Raw genomic sequence first — 19209 nt, 5'->3', positions numbered from 1 at the left:
AGAAATGGTACTGGCTTTTATTTACTATTCAAAAAGACCAGGTGTCTTCTGAGTTTATGTATGTAATGCTGATAATAGTAAAATATTGTTAAATCTAAACATACATATATATATATTTTGTAGGGACTATTTTGCCTTGCAATGCCCAGTATCTGCCTGCAAAACCTTATCTTGAAACTATTGTTAAACAGTGTCTCAGGCATGGCATAACCGTTTTATGTAACAGCTTTCTGTGAGGTAGCTTTTGGCATTAAGCTCTCTGGACATCTGGTTCTTATAACCACCACTGTGGACAATTTCGATTTGGTAAGTTTTTCCAGAATGACATTCCACACCAAACCACTCTGAACGGCTTTGTTTACACGTTAACCCTTTAATAGAAATTTTGAAAATAGGGTGGAATTCCCATCTAACCCTTACGGCGTATACTTGAAAGTATTATATGGATAGTACAAACTGTTTAACCCTGCTGAAAAAAATCATAGGAACCATTAAGAGTTTGTTTGTTCCTGGTGGTGTCCAGTAGTCACTAATGTGTTTTTGTGTTTTCCTGAAAGTTTGATACGACAGTGTGAACGATCCTAATGGTTTAACAGGTGTTCTAGGACTGAGTCCAGATCTAAAGGTGTCTTACAGGAAACTCGTGGTACCCATTAAGCCAATTCCCATTAGAAAGCAAAACCATCAGGTTTTAACCCTTATGGTTCTAATGGTCTTTTTTTCAGCAGGGAGGTGTGTTTATGGTTTTACTGTACCTTTAAATGTGCATAAATGCTGCTGTCGCTAAATGTTTTAAATAAAATATGAGTTGGGGAAACTATCGACGTGGCGATGCTTTATTCCAGTTAAAGAGTCACCGCTTACTCCAGTCCAGCTGGTGGTAGCAATAAGCCTTTAAAAGAAACTGCTGAAGGTGTAAGGTTGTAAACAAGGGGAGCTAGCTAGCCAACCATGGCTAGCATACAGCGATGTGCTACATAGAGCTGGATTATAACGTTACTGCACGACGTCCTCGCTTTTTATGGATGAAAAGGGAAAGATGACATGGAGATAACACGAACACGGCCATCGCTTTTTAGTGATATTGGTAAGGCTCGTACAAACAGACGGACGGAGCTGAAGTCAGCTTCTTATGCGTATTTCCCCGCTCCACCTTAAAAGGTGCAGCAGTAGTAAGAAACTGCTGCAGCATTTAAGGTGGAACGGGGAAATTCGAACATGAAGCTGGCGAATAGGAAGCCGACTTAAGCTCGGCTACAAACAGGGGACTACAAGCACACGTTAACTAGCTTGCTAGCTGCTAAATTTGGCGCATGATAAGGATTTAAACATATTTAATTTCGGCTTTTAATATGAATGTGTTGCATTGTCATGCCTTAGTCGAGTATAGTCTGAGATTTAGTGTAGGTCAGCTTATCTTGTTCTGGAAATGTACGGTCCATCATGACTCATTACTGTGTATGTAACGCAGCGGAGCTAATGCTAATGTTAGCCGTCTCCTTAGCAACGGAAAGGAAAGGCGAGGAAGCCAGTGAAGCCCACCGCTGTGTCAGTGCAGCGCCGGCTAACAGTTTCACAGAAAATGTTGCTTTTCCCCAAATTTGTTTCAAAGACACGGAAACTAAATCAAAACTGTAATGTCTACTGCATCAGGAACGACAAGGACTGAAGAGTATTAAAAAAAATCGCGACAATTTCGTCTTTTCTCGTGTGTGCATGGGCTGAAATCCAACGATTGGGCATATGACTTTGAAATACCTTCACTGCATTTTGGTAGAAACGTTGCAGTTTCACCAAATATTTTAGGAAACACAGGGACCTGCTGGTTTCTACGGAGCCCCCAAATTGACATGGTGATTGTTTTTCATAAGAAGTGGCCTCAAATATATACGTTTCTCATAATTCGTGGTCTTAGTATATTAATCTTTGGCGTCAATATAGTAAACTGTAGCCACGGCTTATCAAAAATATCTAGTGTGTCACGTCAGGGGTTCCGTAGGTTTTTACAAGGTCCAGTTTAGGCCTGTTACATCGTTGTGATCCCCTGCTTTATTCAGCGTTTGTACAGTTTAAGTGTGAGCACCTTCACAGTCATACTAAATATGCTGTCTAGAGAACCAAGGATCTACCACCCAAAACAAAAATTCTAGGAGACACGATGCCTATTAAGACTGTCAAAAAAGAGGATTCCAGAAATAAAATTAAACTAACTACCTGTGTCTAGTGGTAGTTACATGCAATTAAAGGGCCCATATCATGGAATTTTCTCTGTGTTCTTAAACTACTGAGTTTAATATTACTATGTAAGTATTGTTAATGTTTCAAAATGTATCACCCATAATCCATACATGAAATTAAGGTGCAAAAATAGCCAATTTTGATTTCACTGTGGTTGTGACATCACAACCATGAACACGTTTATATATGACCAACATTCAGCCTACAGCAGTTGATGATATGTGGAAAATGTCCTTTTTGGAAAACAAAAACTACAACTACTAATACACTGTTAAAAATAACTGAAAGGAAACCAAAATTAAAAATAAATAAATCAAAATTTGTGTAGTAACCCCCAATGCTATAAACATATGAACAGAGAAAACTAAGCCAGTAGTATGAAGCATAGCATCTACTATCAACACTTTGCTTTCTAATATGTTAAACTATTAGATTACATGGTAACAAACGAGATCCAGAATGTCTCAATGATAATGTTAGGCAGCCCAAATATGTTCAAAGGTTTGTGGTCATCATTCAGCTTTTCTTCTGAATTAAGGGTATTCGTAGGGGGTTTGCCGCAGTAACACTCTACTCTTCTGAGAAGGCTTTACACTAGATGCTGAAACATTGCCATTATGATTTGATTGCATTCAGCCACAGCAGCATTAGTGAGGTTAGATACTGATGTTGGAAGATTAGTTCTGGATCACAACTCATCCCACAAGGTATTGGGTGGAGCTCCATCATACCAGAGAATGCAGTTCCGCAGCCCAATGCTGGGGGGCTTTATTCCCCTGTAGCCAATACTTTGCATTGGGCATAGTGACCTTATGCTCATGTGTGGTTGAGTCTCCCATTGTATTGGTAAAGCTTTTCTATAGAGATTATACAGGTTGCATGTGGATTAACTAATTAATTAGCTGAATTTGCTAATTAGAGGGGCTGTCTGGATACTTTATTCATATAGTTACATTACAAAGTGTAACTATACATCAATTTCTCTGCTCTTCTATCTGTAGCACATGGCCTGGGCTTTTGGACAGACCGATCAGCAGTGCATGAAGCAGCAGCTCGTGGAAGAGTGGCGCAGCTTCAGCAGCTGATTGCAAATGGAGCGATGGTCAATATTGTAGCCGTGGACTCCATTACCCCACTCCATGAGGCTTGTATACAAGGCCAAACGCAGTGTGTGAAGCTGCTGTTGGAGGCTGGAGCTCATGTAAGATTTTTACATTTTTCATGTGTGAATTAGTGCAATTATGGAGTTCAGCAAGTAACGTAACTGTAACTATGGAGGTTCATATTCACTTGCCTGTCTCTGGTAGTGGTTTTCTGCATTTAAAAATCCTTTTTTCTTGATAAACTGAAAGATTGTACTTTTTATAAATATTGTTGTTGAAGTTTCAAAACTTACTGCTCAATACTGTCGGTAATAGGCCACACTGTCCATATATAGAAATTAAGCTGCAAAAACAGCTCATTTTTAATTAGTTGTGCTTGTGATGTCACAACCATGAACATGTTTATGACCACCCATTCAGCCCACAGTGGTTTAGCCAGCCAGTTCACTTGGATTTGATGTTGAGTGTTGTCACTGCAGAGAGTCTGTAGCAGACATATTAGGATAAACGATTAAACGTTGTGCTGTTAATGGCTGTCAGGAAGCAAATGTATCACTGCAGCCTTCCAAAGGATCCATGCATTCTATCAAGGAGGCTGAGGGTTATTTTCTTCCAGCACACCTAAAGATTTCAGTTTGTCCAGTACATTTCAGCCTGCACTGCCTTTTGAACACAGCAGAACAGTGGTCATTTACATATAGTAGTCTTAAAGGTACAGTAACAAAACAGAAGAGGTTTTAAAATAGACACGTAAAATTATGCTATAGTTCAGGTTTAAAGCCATACAAATGTTAAAAGACATTAGGGAACAAAATTAAATACAAAGAAAAAATGATGATCGCTCAACTACTGTTCTTGATAGGCAACTGACCTAACCGGTTGACTCATTAACCCATGTGGTCACATAACAGGTGGATGCCCGTAACATAGATGGGAGCACACCACTGTGTGACGCTTGTGCAGCTGGTAGCATTGGGTGTGTGAAGCTCCTGCTGGAGTATGGAGCCGCGGTAAACCCTCCTCTCTTCACCTTCTCCCCTCTGCATGAGGCCTGCATGGGGAGGTAAGGAATATTCTTCCTTTAGTCTCTGCACTTCTGTTTACTTCCAATCAAAACACTCAGCCTGGCCAGCGCCAGAACCACAGGGGGCAGTGCATCCAAATGGAGGTTTAAAAAAAACAAAACAAAAGAAAAACTAAAGAGCATGAAAGCAAGAAATCTACGCTGCATCTATACGGCATCTAAATGGCCCCCTAATGTCAGATCTGCACCTAACCTAGCTAATCCAGGTCTCCATATGAAATAAGAGCTCAGCTGTTTATAATATTTTGCATCAACTGTTTGTATTTAGAACCATGGGCATAATACTGGGTTTAGTACTTCCTTGAGCTTGTTTAATTTGTACACAAACGACTGTATGTGTACATGGTACACGGATTGATGTAAGGTCCAACTGTGTTTGTATATCAGGTAATTCAGAGTGTGTGCAGCTCATGATAACTGAGGGGGCTTTCATGGAGGCCCACGATTGTCACTTTGGGACCCCTCTTCATGTGGCTTGTGCCAGGCAGCATCTAGACTGTGTCAAAGTTCTCCTGAATGCAGGTAGGTTTGTTTGGCCATTTAATTTGAAATAAGGTATTTGTCTTGGATCAGGCACATGCTTATATAGACGCCTGGGGGCTTCCCTCCAATAACCCACTGAAATTTTTGTTTAAGAAAATGTGAAATTGAATAATGTGGTTATTGTGATCCAAAACATCCACATTATAATTAATTAAGTATTGCACTAATAAGTTGCAGAATCATGTTTTGTTATTGTAAATGAAAGGGTTTATGCCAGGTGCTGCAGAACTCTTAAACAGAGTTATTACTCACCCACCCATTTGTGATGAATTAGATAGGATAGTGGATAACAGTAAATAACATTACTGGACAATAATGCTAGTATTTTTGGCTGCTTTGGGAAAATGCTTTCTTGCACACTGAAACATTGTCTCTGTCACTGTCTGCAATATTCTGTTTATTAAATTTAATTCATGTTAATGTTGCTCTTTTCCTGAAAAAAGTCTGTTCATGGGCCTGCTCCTACTAATCTGTGACTTAGATGATATTCTCTCCATCAACAATGTACAAATTGAGTATCCAAATGCATTCTGTTTCTCTTTTTTTCCTGATTTGTTTCAGTAATTGCTTTATTTTTTCCAAAGGTGCAAATGTAAATGCTGCAAAGCTTCACGAGACAGCCCTTCACCATGCTGCTAAAGCAAACAATCTGGAGATGATTGAGCTGTTGGTTGAGTTTGGGGGTAACGTGTTTGCCAGAGACAACCTTGGCAAGAAGCCCATCCATTACACCAACGCTGGATCGCCAGCAGCACTCTGCCTGGACTTCTACGAAAGTAAGTTTCACTCATTTTATGATGACAAGCAGCTCTACTCTGTCGTTGTTGTTTTATCTGAAGTATACATTTTTAAGTCGTTTTAAAAAAAAACAAAATGAGAAAAAAACATGATGAAGTCTGTTTTTGTTTCTGTGTAGCTGAACCCCTTAGTCTTCAGCACTTAAGCAGGATTGCTCTCAGGAAAGCACTGGGGAAAAGAGCGCTGGAAGTGCTGCCTCAGCTGGGGCTGCCCAACCGCATGATCTGCTACCTCACATACAGGCCTGCGCCAACACTGGAGCTACTGACCAGCTCACAATGTGGGCCCTGACATTGACCAATTCAGGCTGGCTGACTGACTGAATGCGCTGGGAAAATAAGGGAAACTCCATACATAATATATAATGACACTTACCTCTCATTAGTGCTGCAGTTTGTGAAGTTGCTGTGAAGCCCTGCTGTGAAGTTCAATTAATGCTCAGATCTAAATCAAAATGATGCCTTTTAATGTGTGTTTTTCCCCTCATTATTTCACATACAAGTAAGCAGATAAAAGTATAGAGTTGATTTCAAATGTGGCATTTGCATTTTGAATTGGTTAGTGTAAAGTCTCAATATTAAGTCCAAAGAGCTTATAGAGTCATATAGAGCCATCATTAGGCTGAAAAAATCAAACAAACCCATCCGAGAGATAACAAAAACATTAGGGGTGGTCAAATCAACTGTTTGTTATACTATTAAAAAGAAAGAAAGCACTGGTCAGCTCAGAAACACCAAAAGGCCTTGAAGTCCATAGAAAACAACTGTAGTGGATGACAGAATTCTTTCCGTGGTGAAGAAAAAAACCCTTCACAACATTTGGCCAGACTAAGAACACCCTACAGTTGTTAGGCGTATCTGTGTCAAGGTCAGTAATCAAGGAAAAGACTTCATCAGAGTAAATACAGGGGGTTACCACAAGATGTAAACCAAAAACAGGAAGACCAGATTGGAGTTTGCATGCTGTACAGTTCTACAACATCTTACGGACAGATGCGACAAAGATCAGCTTGTACCAGAATGATGGTAAGAGTAAGGAGAAGAGAAGAAGCTGCTCATGATCCGAAGCACACCACCTCATCTGTAAAGCATGGTGGAGGTAGTGTTATAGTGTGGGCATGCTTGGCTGCCAGTAGATCTGGTTCCTTTATATTTATTGATGATGCGACTGCTGACAAAGCGGCAGGATGACTTCTGAAGTGTATAGGGCTTTATAATCTGCTCAGATTTGGCCAAATTCTTCAAAACCTTTCGGACAGCACTTCATTGTGCAGATGGACAATGACCTGCAGCAAACTGTGGAAGCAACCCAAGACTTTTTTCAGGCAAAGAAGTGCAATGGCCAAGTCAGTCACCTGACCTCAATCCATTCGAGCATGATTTCACTTACTGAAGGCAAAATGCCCCAAGAACAAGCAGGAACTGATGACTGCAGTAAAGGCCTGGCGGAGTATCACTAGGGAAGAAAGCCAGTGTCTGGGTCCAGACTTGAGGCAGACATCGACTGCAAAGCATTTGCGGCCAAGTATTAAAAATGACAGTTTAATCTCTGACTGTTAGTTTGTCCATTTACTTTTGAGCCCCTAAAAATGAGGGGCTATGTTGTAATTCCTAGACTGTTTACCCAATATGGCTGTAAATACACTCAAAGCTGAAGTCTGTATTTTGAACTCATATTGTTTAATTTATTTTGTTGTGTTAGACAGTGAAAAATTGACAATAACTTAGTTGATGATTTAACTGTATGTATCTGGCTTGGTAACAGTGATTACAATAATACCAATAATAGTAGATACAATAACAATATTAAATCTATTAGTAATTTAGGGGCTTTTTTGCAAAACAGAAATCATGCAACTGGTAACACTGACATATGTTCTTAAGACATGATTCATCACTAAGATCCTTTAGTGTTCGGCATTACATCTTGTATTGTGACATCTTGTTTCTCACAGCCAGCTGGTTTGTGCAATCAAGCTGTGGGATTACTGGAATTGAATGGCAGAGTATAAAGTAGTTGTCTTCTACACTTAGTCTTGCAAAATTGTATATATGTATGTACTAATCAACCTGTCTACAGATTAATTTTGTTTGAATTCAGCATTTGTATAAAGTGAATGTAAATTTTATGTATACAGTCTTCTGCATTTTGTATATACTGTATCCACATGGTGAAAAGGTTATAATTTATTAGATTCTGTTGTTTTCCACAGAATGTATTACAATGTGTTGCAATCATGGGTTTTATTTTTGTGCAGTTAATGACTTCATGTGCCATGTATGACACATTGGCCATTATTTAAATGTTAGTCCATCTGGAATGGTATGTTATGCACTTTTCAGTTGTCTTCTGTAAGTGGTTTCTGCCAAAACAATGGCTTTTGAACAAAGTGGGGAAATTCAATTGCATTAAAGCAGATGTTTCAGCGCAGGTGTTGTTTCTGACTTAACAAACTAATGTACCTTGTTGACTTTGCCTTTCACATAGTGAAAGTGTCACTGAATATTTTATTGAGCACACCAACCATTCGTTACTTGTTTAACATTCCCTCCTCCATGCAAACTGATAATAACCCTTGAGAACATGTTACTGTGCATTACATAGGGCAGATACATTTTCATCAAGAAAAACTGCAAGTTTTAGGACTTAACCCAGCTAAGAACGACCTTAAAGGGCCCATACCCTGCATTTTTGTTGTACTTTATTCTTTTTTCCATGTTTCCACATAGTTGTATAGATTTATGCACCAAAAACAGTCATAATTCATTGTTTTATGAGCACTTTCCAACCTTTATCCTTTGGAATTAAACAAACTGTTTTCGCTGCTGTGCTTTTAATACTGATGTGTGCAAATTATTTCTGTTCTGACTGGCTGCTCTGATATGCCTCATTTAAAAAGCCATCCAGACTGAAACCCTCCTTAGAACTTCAGCATTAATGGGTGGGGCTAAACTGCTGTAGGCTGTATACGTGGAAACATAGAAATGCACTGGTTGTCCTGACATCACAGAAATGGCATGGTCGTATATAAATGTGTTCATTGTTGTGATGTCACAACCATAATGAATTCAAAATGGACTGTTTGTGAAGCCTACTTTCTATATATGGACTGTAAGGGCTGGAGGGTGAACGATAAACTAACAATGTGTGCATAATATATCAAATTTATTTATTTAAAAAAGCAAGGGAATTTTTAATGACATGGGCCTTTTAAGGTGTGCATGAAGCAGAAGGAGCAGGCACTGCTTACCAGGCTGCATATGGGTCATGCCAGGCTAAACTATTTATATCTACTTAGCAAACATGTGGATGAACCATGTGATTTGTGTCGAGGACCTGATACGGCAGAACACCAGCTTTTGCACTAACCATAAACCTTAAGGGTTGGTTTCCTAGATAGTTATTAAGCTTAGTCCTGAGCTACATTTTCCTTTCAGTGGATTATCTCCACTCAGAATGTTGTATAGTCTAGGACCAGGCTTAACCAATGATATTCCATATTTTCATATGTATGTAAACTTGTATAGTTTTGTTACTGTAATTAGCAACATGCACTTAGTAAAATAGTCTGCATGTTCTGCCTTAAGGCTTAAAGGGGAATTTCACCAATTATTTTAAATTTCTACATAATTCAGTCAATGAGATGTAAACAATGTTATTCAGAGTAGTTTGGTGTGAAATGTTTCACTGCAGACAAACTTATAATCTCAGGTTTTCTTCACAGTGGTGGTGATAGGAACCAGGGATCGCAATGTTTTTTGTACAACAAAAACACATCCATTTTATTCATGAGCCAAAACCAACAGTGAACAAACATGTCCTCTGAATTTCTATACAGTGTCCCAAAAAAATGACATCATTTCATAGTCTAATAACATAGTCAATTCTCCCTCAAATTATCTCAAATTTTAACAAAATGTGTAAAAACTAACCAAGTTTAATTTTTAATGTTTTTTCTTCAGGTTGAAGATTGGCGTTCACTGGAAGTGAAAAGGCATTTTGTGTGTTAGAATATGCTCGAACACAGTCAAACAGAAATGTCCAGCGTGCATTTTCAAGAAAATTCAATAAAAATGCACCTGGAAAGCAGATTTGGACACGGCACAATAAATTCAGAGAGGAAGGCTGTCTGTGCAGGACAAAGGGATCTGGACGACCACCGGTATCGGAAGATATTACATTTGTGAAGCTTTGTGAAATTGGTTATAAAATCTACATCCCTCTGAATTTCTTGTTCGAATTTTGATAAATAAATCTTGTATTGTTCAACATGAAGCCTATTTAATTTCGTTTGCCTACGACATGTATTTACTCAGATATTCACACCAAATGATGTCAATTTTTTGGGACACCCTGTATAACGTTAATAATGGTAAAATAGTGGTAAATCTGATAAGATTTCTTTGGGCACTAAGTTGCCTCACAACAGCCTGCATGGGCCTCTCCACCATTAAAGTACATATTAGGCCAAACGCTTTTCGTAAAACAAAGTCTCAGACATCATTCATAACCATTTCATGCACTAATGTTATGTAATATAACTTTCAGAGGCACTAAACACTTCGGACGTCTGGTTCCTATCACTATCACTGTGAACAATTCTGCCTCTGTAAGTTTCTCTAGAAGGAAGTACTTCACATCAAACCACTCTGAACGACTGTTCAGCTTACGAATATTTAAATATGCTGAATTTTTGAAATGCCAGTGGAGCCCCCCTTTAAACCTTCAGTACACGAACTGGGACGGGGCCTCGGGTCCAATTTTACAGATCTCCGCACTGTAGGTGGCAGCAATGCGGCGGGTGGCGGTCCGTCCGCCATAAAGCCCCGAAAAGAAGCAGAGAGCAGCTGAATTATCTAATAGGAAGCGCAGCCTTAAACTGGCGACTCCCGGTGAAGCCGAACAGACTAATTTCGCTTATTCTAAACGTACGACCGCCTTCAAAATCGGTCTCTAACATATACACGTTACATTTATCCAGTTATCTGTGGTATTACCTCATTAAAGGGTACCGAGTGCTGTTAATTGGCGCAGAATGGCTCTTTATACAAACAGAAATTAGCCGAAGTAGTGTCGCTAGCATTGCTAAAGTAACAGCCCAGCCGGGAGTCGGAGAGGAGAGGAGAGGACGACGGACTGAAGCGGTGAGTGTTTTCCCAGCCGCACTTCGCCGACACCTTCATGACACTGGGTTAAAACTAATCCTGCTGAAAACCCCCTAGGACGTTTTCTAATTACTCATTTGTACTTAAGTCTGTTTTAAAAAGCCGTTCGCGTGTTCTAGTTGATCACTGCTAACTCGTTTTTTAACTAGCTAGTCTTCGGCCGAGTCTCAAATTACTCCTTGCTCCCTATGTAGTGCCCCAGCGAAGTACAGCACGGAGTAGTGACTTCTACGCGCGGATAGTGCACTACGTGTCCACCAGAGAGCCAATTGGAATGCAGCCCTCACCCAACGAGTGAGCTAACTTTGTGTTGAAGGGCTTGTTAATTAGCTCGTTAATGAGCCAGTTAGTTTGCCTTTTTCCTCTGCGGTTGACCTGAACGCTGCCTGTTAGATTCCTTATTCATCAGAGAGTGGTTTACAAATGAGTGGTAGTTTAAATCAACTTACTTGGGGAAGATATAACAGTTAGCAGGCTAATGCTACTTCAGGTCGTTAGGTTAGCTAATGCTAGGAAAGTAGCAAAGGAGCTAACCTGGCTTAGACTTGGGAGCAGTTGTTATGGTTTCTACAGGGTTATTTAGATTTTTATTCGTGTTGGTCGCTTACCGACTGCTCCAGCAAAGGTGTGTCAGTATACATGCATTTTTTGAACAGGTGTGAATAGGGGAACAGGCTTGGTACAAGACATCTCAAATATTTAACCTCAAGGGATGAAACTCCTACTCAGATTCAAAGTCCACCTGCTCAGTGTGGGTTTTAATGTCAAAGGACCCATATTTTGCATTTTTTGTTGTTTTGAAGGTTCACTAATAATGTTTGGGTGGAAAGCAGAAAGAAATCATACCGAAAACTGTAATTAAAATTGAACTAAAATTCAGTTTTGCACAACAGTTTTTCAGTCAGCTTTCATCCCTTAGAACTGTTTAGACTGACTGTTAGTTTAAAAGGGGAACTCCACCGATTCCTTAGAAATTGGCCATAAATAATAAAGAAGTTGAGGTCCAAACAAAGTCATTCAGAGTGGTTTGGTGTGAAATGCTCCGTTCTAGAGAAACTTGCCGAGTCAGAATTGCTCACAGTGGTGGTGACGGGAACCAGATGTCTGAAGAGTTGAATGCCTCTAAAAGCTCCCTCACAGAAGGTTACTACATGAAGTGGTATCCATTCATGGTGGAGGAGTGCAAGCAGGGCGTTGTAAGGCGAGCCGCTCCTCGAACTTTCCCAGATTTCACCACTGTAATGTAATTAGTTTCTCTCCAGTGAGCCATTTTGCATCAGACAACTCTGAATGACTGTTTACATATCAGGTACTCAGTTCTTCAGAAATTTTGAGACATTGGTGTAATTCCCTTTGAGACTGATATGTTTAACTAGCCTCTCTACTATTTAGCAGTCCAGTCTATGTGAGTGAGTGGGGCTAAACTGCTGTCATCACAAAAAACATTTAAAAAAAGGGCTTTTTTGCAGTGTAGTTTCCCTGTATGGGCTCTATGGACTAGGGTGCAAATGGTATGTAATAAACCTTACAGTGTTTTCATACAATATCAGACTCTCTTATTTCAGTAACGTGAGAAAAAAAAGCTCTTTAACGCTCTGCTTCTTCTGTCAACTAAAAGTATAGAAACTTCTCGCTGCACAGTTATGAGATCAGTTGTGTGCTTTCCACATACAGAAATCTGTGTAGTGTTAAGTGTAACAGGTGTGTCTGCTGTGTCAGTCTCTGTAACTTATTAAAAAGAGTGCTGCTTTTCTGCCAGTAATGATTAAAAAACCTCACCACAGTCTTCATGGACCCAGTCGTGAGAGTCTAAATGTTGAGTGCTCAGCAGGTTCGTAGCTTTTCTATGGCTGGTTGTCATCAGTCCTCCAAACTCAGTTTAATTTGAAAGTGAAACTTCACTGTTGTGGTTTCAAAGTTGTGGTTTCAGTTTCATACATCTTCTCGTGATAGCGCTGTTCTTCATTCTTTATAAGTTTTAAAGCCCGACCTAATGAAAATGTATACAGGAAAATAGGTATATATTGTACAATGTGTTTTTAAAGCCTAAGCCAGGTACACATAGTGTTTACTTAACAAATAGATTGGGTAGAAATTTCTGCCCCACTCGTCAGGTTTGTCATTCTGACGCTGATCACATTCATTATGACTGTGTGATGATTTTAATACATCATCGAAAAATCAAATTTGATACTGCGTGTTGAAATTTTAAAGGAATGATTCAGAGAAATATCACATTTCCACAATTTTGCACTAAACCCAGTTGATCAGCCAAGATGTCCCAATTTTGATATTTTACTTTAGAACTGGAATAGTAGGTTAACATTGCTAAGAAACACTACTGCTCAATAGTCACCGAAGTAGCAAAAAACATATTCTAAAAATATCACAAACTTATTTCAAACCACATTCAGATCTTCATTAAGGTCATACAGACTTGTCGATGTGGTTTGTGGACACAGTATGACCTGCTGTGAACTACAAAAATGAACAGAACTGTAGCCGGTCACTTTAGAAAACAGGGTCTATGTTCACAAACCACCTCTGGAGTAGGAGGTCTGATCTAAAATCAGTATTTGTGACAATTGCTGTCATAAAGACAGAGACATCTGATCTGAGATCAGTTCTGCTTTGTCACTACTATCCCTAGTGTTGTCTGAAATGGCTGCCCATAGCAGTTTGAGATATTAAGGTGACTGTTGAGTTCTAGTGTTTGTTAGCAGCATTAGCATCATAACTCTAGAAGCAAATGTTCGACACATAATGTGTCTTGGCTGATTGACAACATCTGGGATTAGTGCAAAATTGTGGCAATTTCCTAAGTGGAAAACTGGCTAAATGAGATTTTTCCCTGAGCTATTCCTTTAAAACTGCATCGGCGGTATAGTGTGCTTACACATCAAAGCTCAGTGGTGAGATTTTGTTGTTTAGCGTCATGCGTAAGAGATATCCTAGACATCAGCTCAAACACTCAAATCTGAAAGCAGCAGGCCTTTAAAACCTGCTGGAGGGGACCCTGGTCCATCTCCTTTACATCATCTCTTTTACTGGGTGTAGCCTGAGAGGATCTTTGACATTTAGGATGACATTCCATAAATAGATGGATGAGATTATATTCATGGCCAGCCTTGTGCTTTTTTAGAGGTGCAGTCACTGCAGAACTGTCTCCAAGGGAAAAACACCATAAAACGCATTTAAATATGTTGCGTGTGCATAAATATTGCTACTTTAATACCCTAAGCTGAAGGCTCCAATACTGAAAGTGTTGCACTAAAAGTCAGTTTCATTTAGATTAATGCTGTCTAACCTCTCACACTCTCTCACGCTCTCCCTCTCTCTCAAGGTGAGCCAGCAGCAGCAGGATGACGGAGTATAAGCTGGTGGTGGTGGGAGCAGGTGGTGTGGGGAAGAGTGCACTGACCATCCAGCTCATCCAGAATCACTTCGTGGATGAATATGACCCCACCATAGAGGTACTGGAGATTAAGTAACGTTGTAAAGTAAGACCAACAAACCCTGTTCCTGGACAGCTGCACACTCAGAAACAGAGTTAATCGGAACATTCTGTTGTCTCTTTTTTTTTAATTATTTATTTTTTAAAGTATGACAAAAGGTGTTGTCCTTAACTAGACCTACACATGTCAAACACATATATAACACATATATACACAACGAAGAGAAGCCACTTAGCCGCTATATTGGTAAGCCTTTCTTGTAAAATGAATGCGTGTGTATGAACGCAGTGTGAAAATAGACCAAAAAATTAGTTATAACATAAAATGTTGAAGTGTTCATTTTCCCACAATAATACAGTCTTTTGACTGTGTCAAGACATTTTATGGGTAACATGTAAAAGTTATTTTAATTACTAATATAACCTAATCTTGTATAGTAATAATAGTTTAGGATAAAAAATAGTTTTATTGTTATCATTTTTTAAATAGATTTTGGACAGAGCATGCAACGAACAACCGCAGATAATACACAAGTGCAGTCACAGACTGCGTGTATGTAAAGTAAAATGTCTGAAAACATGTTAAACTTGCCCTGTGTAAGAATCTGGTTTAGTTTAACCAGCTCTCAACCGACAGTCTTGGCAGGCTAAGAGGCTCCTTCAGTAATGTTTAATGTTAATTTAAAATGCTTAGTGAAGAATTTACAGGAAAGACTGCAAAACAAATTAAAGAATGTGTTACATGTTACCTATACAAGATTTGCTGTTTTTCTCTGATGTCTGTTTTGAGTCTGATGTGTATCGTAAAGGGAAAAAGATGATGAAAATGAGTACAAGTCTACGGGGAACACTTACTTGTGAGGAACATGCACCATACACTGACCGGTCACTTCACTTCTTAGACCTAGGGATGCACCGATGCCACTTTTTCCCTTCCGAGACCTGATCCTTAAGTATTGGCCGATACCGATACTAACTCTGTCTAACCTTTTGTTGAGCTGTTCTATCCTGATACTTATACAACTCCACTTTAAAAAAAAATAAATAAATAAATAAATAAAATGTTTGGTAAAAACTGTGTTCAGTGTCACAAATAAAAAATACTGTGCTTGAATAAATGGCCTAAAACCAGTTTGTATATTTATTGTATATAACAAGTATTTACTGTCATAATTTGTAATAGAAACCTTATTACTGCTGAAGTAAATGCAAAATAGTCAATGTACAGATAAACCTATACAACTTCAATTATTGCTTTGTATGGAAATTAACTGTGGAGTGTTTCAGGCTGTTTATAGTTAGTTGCGAATATGAATGTGAACTAATATGTAAAAGCGTTCAGCGCTCAAGTACTAAACAAATAGGACTAACCCTTGAACCGTTAGCCCTGAATACATTTATATACAGTGTGGTCCGAAAACGTGGAAATGTACCACAGAAAATTTGATGGGTAAAAATTAAGAAAAAATGTTCACTTTTTCTAGGTCACTATTCAAAGTTAAGCAAATCTGTAAAGGCTTTGGGGGGTGGGAAAGGTCGAAATCTTGAGGCACACTGTCGTAAAAGCCACGTACAGTACCAAACACTAAGAAAGGAGTTTCTTCTTCTCACTCAATTTATGTTGATTAAACTTTGTAAGGTGAAACTTTATATTAAAATAGAATGCAGAATAGAGGCACTTTCACTAGTGGCCTCAGACTTTTGGACTCCTCTGTATGCAAATGCAGTCTGATAGTTGTAGAGATTATAAGGGTTTGATAGTTTTTCTTGCTAAACTTGGTCTCATTTTATCCCCTCGGTTTGATTTGAGGCCTTATCTAAGACATCATCAGATATTCTGACCTAATGCTTGATGTTTTTTCAGGACTCGTACAGGAAGCAGGTGGTGATCGATGGGGAGACGTGTCTGCTGGACATCCTGGACACAGCAGGACAGGAGGAGTACAGTGCTATGAGGGACCAGTACATGAGGACCGGCGAGGGCTTCCTTTGCGTGTTTGCCATCAACAACACCAAGTCCTTCGCTGATGTGCATTTGTATCGGTAGGCAATAATTTGGTAATTGATATGGCACAGTTTATGTAAATACATTTAAAGAACAGATTATAACATATTGGATGAGATCGTTGTGTAACAGCTGCCAATATATTATGAAAAATGTCTTGCAGCGTATTGTTGTATTTTTGCCATATTACACGCCCCAAATTATGTGCAAGGCACTAATCAGTATTTATTTCCACATCTCTTGTCTAATTTGTAAGATTTTGGTTAAACCAGCGCACGTTTAAAATATTCCAGATAAGAATGATGCCACTGTTTATTTATATATTCATATACTTGCCTCCAGTGAGCAGATCAAACGGGTGAAGGACTCTGATGATGTGCCTATGGTGTTGGTTGGAAACAAATGTGATTTGGCCAGAACTGTCGACACCAAACAGGCTCAGGAACTAGCCAGGAGCTACGGCATAGAGTTTGTAGAAACTTCAGCTAAGACCAGACAGGTAGGCATTATTTCTTTATTTATTTTTTTGCTCATTTGCTTTGCCCACAGCCTTTGAAGAAGGCAATGTGTTTTTAATTCCTGCTGTGGCTGTAGCCTCCTGAGTGAAGACAAAGCTCGCCCAGATCTCACCTTCTCCTTTTGTTTCCCCGCAGGGAGTCGAGGACGCCTTTTACACCCTCGTTCGGGAGATCCGCCATTATCGCATGAAAAAGCTCAACAGCCGGGAGGACAGGAAACAGGGCTGCCTTGGCGTCTCCTGTGAGGTCATGTGATCAGGATGCGTTCCACCCCTCCAGAGTTCCCACAGAAGCTCATTGGCCAGCAGCTGAATACTTCACAACCACTTGCGACTGAAGAGCTTTTAGGAGTGGTTACAATCTTGCTTCAGCTTTCAATCGTATAGCCTGAAATAGGCCTTGGTAGTGGAGTTTCTGCTGTGTGGCCCCCTGCTGGCTAAAAGGGGTAAATGCAAACCTGGTCTGCTCTCTGTGTGAACTGTATCGGGCTGCTGTGATGGAAAAGCGGGCCATTTAAGGGACATTTGGCCCCTCGATCACTTTCACAGATGTGCATTTATCTCATTAGTCATTAAGTGCTGGGGTCGTACATCCTCCCTTGTTATTGAAAATTTGATTGGACTTGATCTTAATCTATAGGTTCAGTACTCAGGAATACTGTGAAGGCAAAAGTGCCTGTAATATGTCTCTGTTTTTAAGTTAGTTGACCCTTTTGACATCAGACGGATTCTTACCTTCTTACATTGTTTCACCTCTTTCTTCAGACTAAAGCTTGATTCATGTTTGTTGCAGTGTCTGTGGTGTTAATGGCATGCAGGGAACTTGAGGCAGTGATTGGGCACTGAAAATAGAGCGACTGTTTCCTTTAAGCTGTTGACAAATGCCTCTATGTGGACCCCATCATCACAGAAAGCACAAATAATGCTGCAGACACTGGAACTACCAAAAATCAAGCTTTACTCTGGGCTCAGACTTTCAATTTTTGTTGGAATAGTGTGCCTTAGTATTTCAAATGGAAAAGAGAAATCATTTGAATTAGAAACGCTGTGGAAATGGTTTCACAGATAGGACCTATGGTTGATCTGAATATCAGATTTGTGTGCCTTTTGTCATCTTAACTCATTTTTCTCGCTACATGACGTCTCTTATGTTGCCAGTCTATGGTTTGGGGATTCTGGACTGTTTAAAAAGTTGAGGACTAGTTATAATATAGTCGTATACCCTCTGGGCCGTGGCTCCCTTAGCAGGGTATTCTGCACTCTGTATTGATGTATGTGTGTATGTATGTGCTAAAATCTGCCCACTGCCTTTACAAGGTGTCCCCAAAACATTTGCCTCGGTCAAGGTTTTTTTTGTTTTGTTTTGTTTTTTTTGTTTTTTTTTAAAAACTCTGCTCTTTTAACTGTACTTGTTTTGAACAGTGCCTGATTTCATAGCTTATGTTGTCAGTAATGGCTTTGTATTAATAGAACCAAGAGTCAACAGGGCCATCAATCCTTATTGCCTGGTGCTAAAATTGTTTCCTTCCCAAAAAAAAAGAATGTTTGCCAAAAGCCCAAACTGCTTGTTTTCCACAACAGGAAGTCTTTTCCTGATCTTTTGTTGTTGTTGATCTTTTTATTATGTTTTCATCATGGCTTTAAGGGACTCTCCTCTAATCAACTATGGAGTTTTGAAAATGAACGGAAAAATGATCATTTTAGTTGTGATTTTTTTTTTCATATGTAACGCATTTCATTTCCCAACATGCAGAGTTCTTTTACTAGTAAATTAACTGTAAATAGCAGTGTTACTTTGCGTGCCTGTGTTTATTTTAAAGCACAGAAGTCAGAGACCGCCCTTAATTTACTTAATTTCCAGTCAAAATAGCTATTTAAGTACAAGTTATTCAGTATTTTAGCACCAGAAAGCATATTTAGCAGAAAATTGTCCAGACTCCCAACTCAAAGTATATCAAATTTATCAGTAGGTGAAAAATCCACAGGTGTTTCTGTCCATCCTTCCACTGTGAGAAGACAACACTATGGATCTGAGATGTGGAGTAAGGTTTTATAGACTGAGATTGCTTGGATTGTGAGAAGTAGAAAATGCAACCAACTTCTAAGACTGAACTTGGGAAGTGTGGAAGAATATCCCTGCAGATTTCTCCGTCAAGCTGAAAGCAAGTCTCCTAAAAAAAAACTAATAAAGGCAAAAAATGGACAAAAATTTGATATTACATGTAGGTGCTGAAGCTTCTGTGTAATTTCCAGATCTGGAAAAAATATAACTAGGCACTTAAAGTCTGTTTTGACCAGAAGC

The 19209-nt window shown here is 39.3% G+C and overlaps 2 protein-coding genes across 2 annotated transcripts; both read left to right on the top strand.

Annotated features, from left to right (window-relative positions):
• The first annotated feature begins 51 nt into the window (after nt 1–51).
• On the top strand, nt 52–6726 carry asb13b (ankyrin repeat and SOCS box containing 13b). The gene is made up of 6 exons (XM_036579376.1): nt 52–1087; nt 3240–3439; nt 4253–4402; nt 4812–4947; nt 5553–5744; nt 5885–6726. The coding sequence occupies exons 1-6, from the start codon at nt 1045–1047 to the stop codon at nt 6055–6057; spliced, it is 894 nt and encodes a 297-aa protein (XP_036435269.1). The 5' UTR covers nt 52–1044; the 3' UTR covers nt 6058–6726.
• A 3871-nt stretch (nt 6727–10597) lies between these two features.
• On the top strand, nt 10598–18697 carry nras (NRAS proto-oncogene, GTPase). Its single transcript, XM_036579375.1, has 5 exons — nt 10598–10910; nt 14275–14404; nt 16250–16428; nt 16733–16889; nt 17044–18697. Exons 2-5 carry the CDS (start codon nt 14294–14296, stop codon nt 17161–17163), a joined length of 567 nt encoding a protein of 188 aa, XP_036435268.1. The 5' UTR covers nt 10598–10910; nt 14275–14293; the 3' UTR covers nt 17164–18697.
• Nucleotides 18698–19209: the final 512 nt, after the last annotated feature.

Source organism: Colossoma macropomum, unplaced genomic scaffold (genome assembly GCF_904425465.1).
Source record: "Colossoma macropomum unplaced genomic scaffold, Colossoma_macropomum, whole genome shotgun sequence".
Classification (NCBI taxonomy): Eukaryota; Metazoa; Chordata; class Actinopteri; order Characiformes; family Serrasalmidae; genus Colossoma; species Colossoma macropomum.
This window is presented reverse-complemented; position numbering and strand designations above follow the sequence as displayed.

Bases quoted from the DNA above. Each gene is read 5' to 3' on its own strand.
- asb13b (XM_036579376.1), top strand. From the start codon at position 1,045: ATGGAGATAACACGAACACGGCCATCGCTTTTTAGTGATATTG. The intron at 3,440-4,252 runs GTAAGATTTTTA...GTCACATAACAG, and splicing joins TGTTGGAGGCTGGAGCTCAT to GTGGATGCCCGTAACATAGA. The intron at 4,403-4,811 runs AGGTAAGGAATA...GTTTGTATATCA, and splicing joins TGCATGAGGCCTGCATGGGG to GGTAATTCAGAGTGTGTGCA.
- nras (XM_036579375.1), top strand. From the start codon at position 14,294: ATGACGGAGTATAAGCTGGTGGTGGTGGGAGCAGGTGGTGTGGGGAAG. The intron at 16,429-16,732 runs GTAGGCAATAAT...ACTTGCCTCCAG, and splicing joins GCTGATGTGCATTTGTATCG to TGAGCAGATCAAACGGGTGA. The intron at 16,890-17,043 runs GTAGGCATTATT...GTTTCCCCGCAG, and splicing joins CTTCAGCTAAGACCAGACAG to GGAGTCGAGGACGCCTTTTA.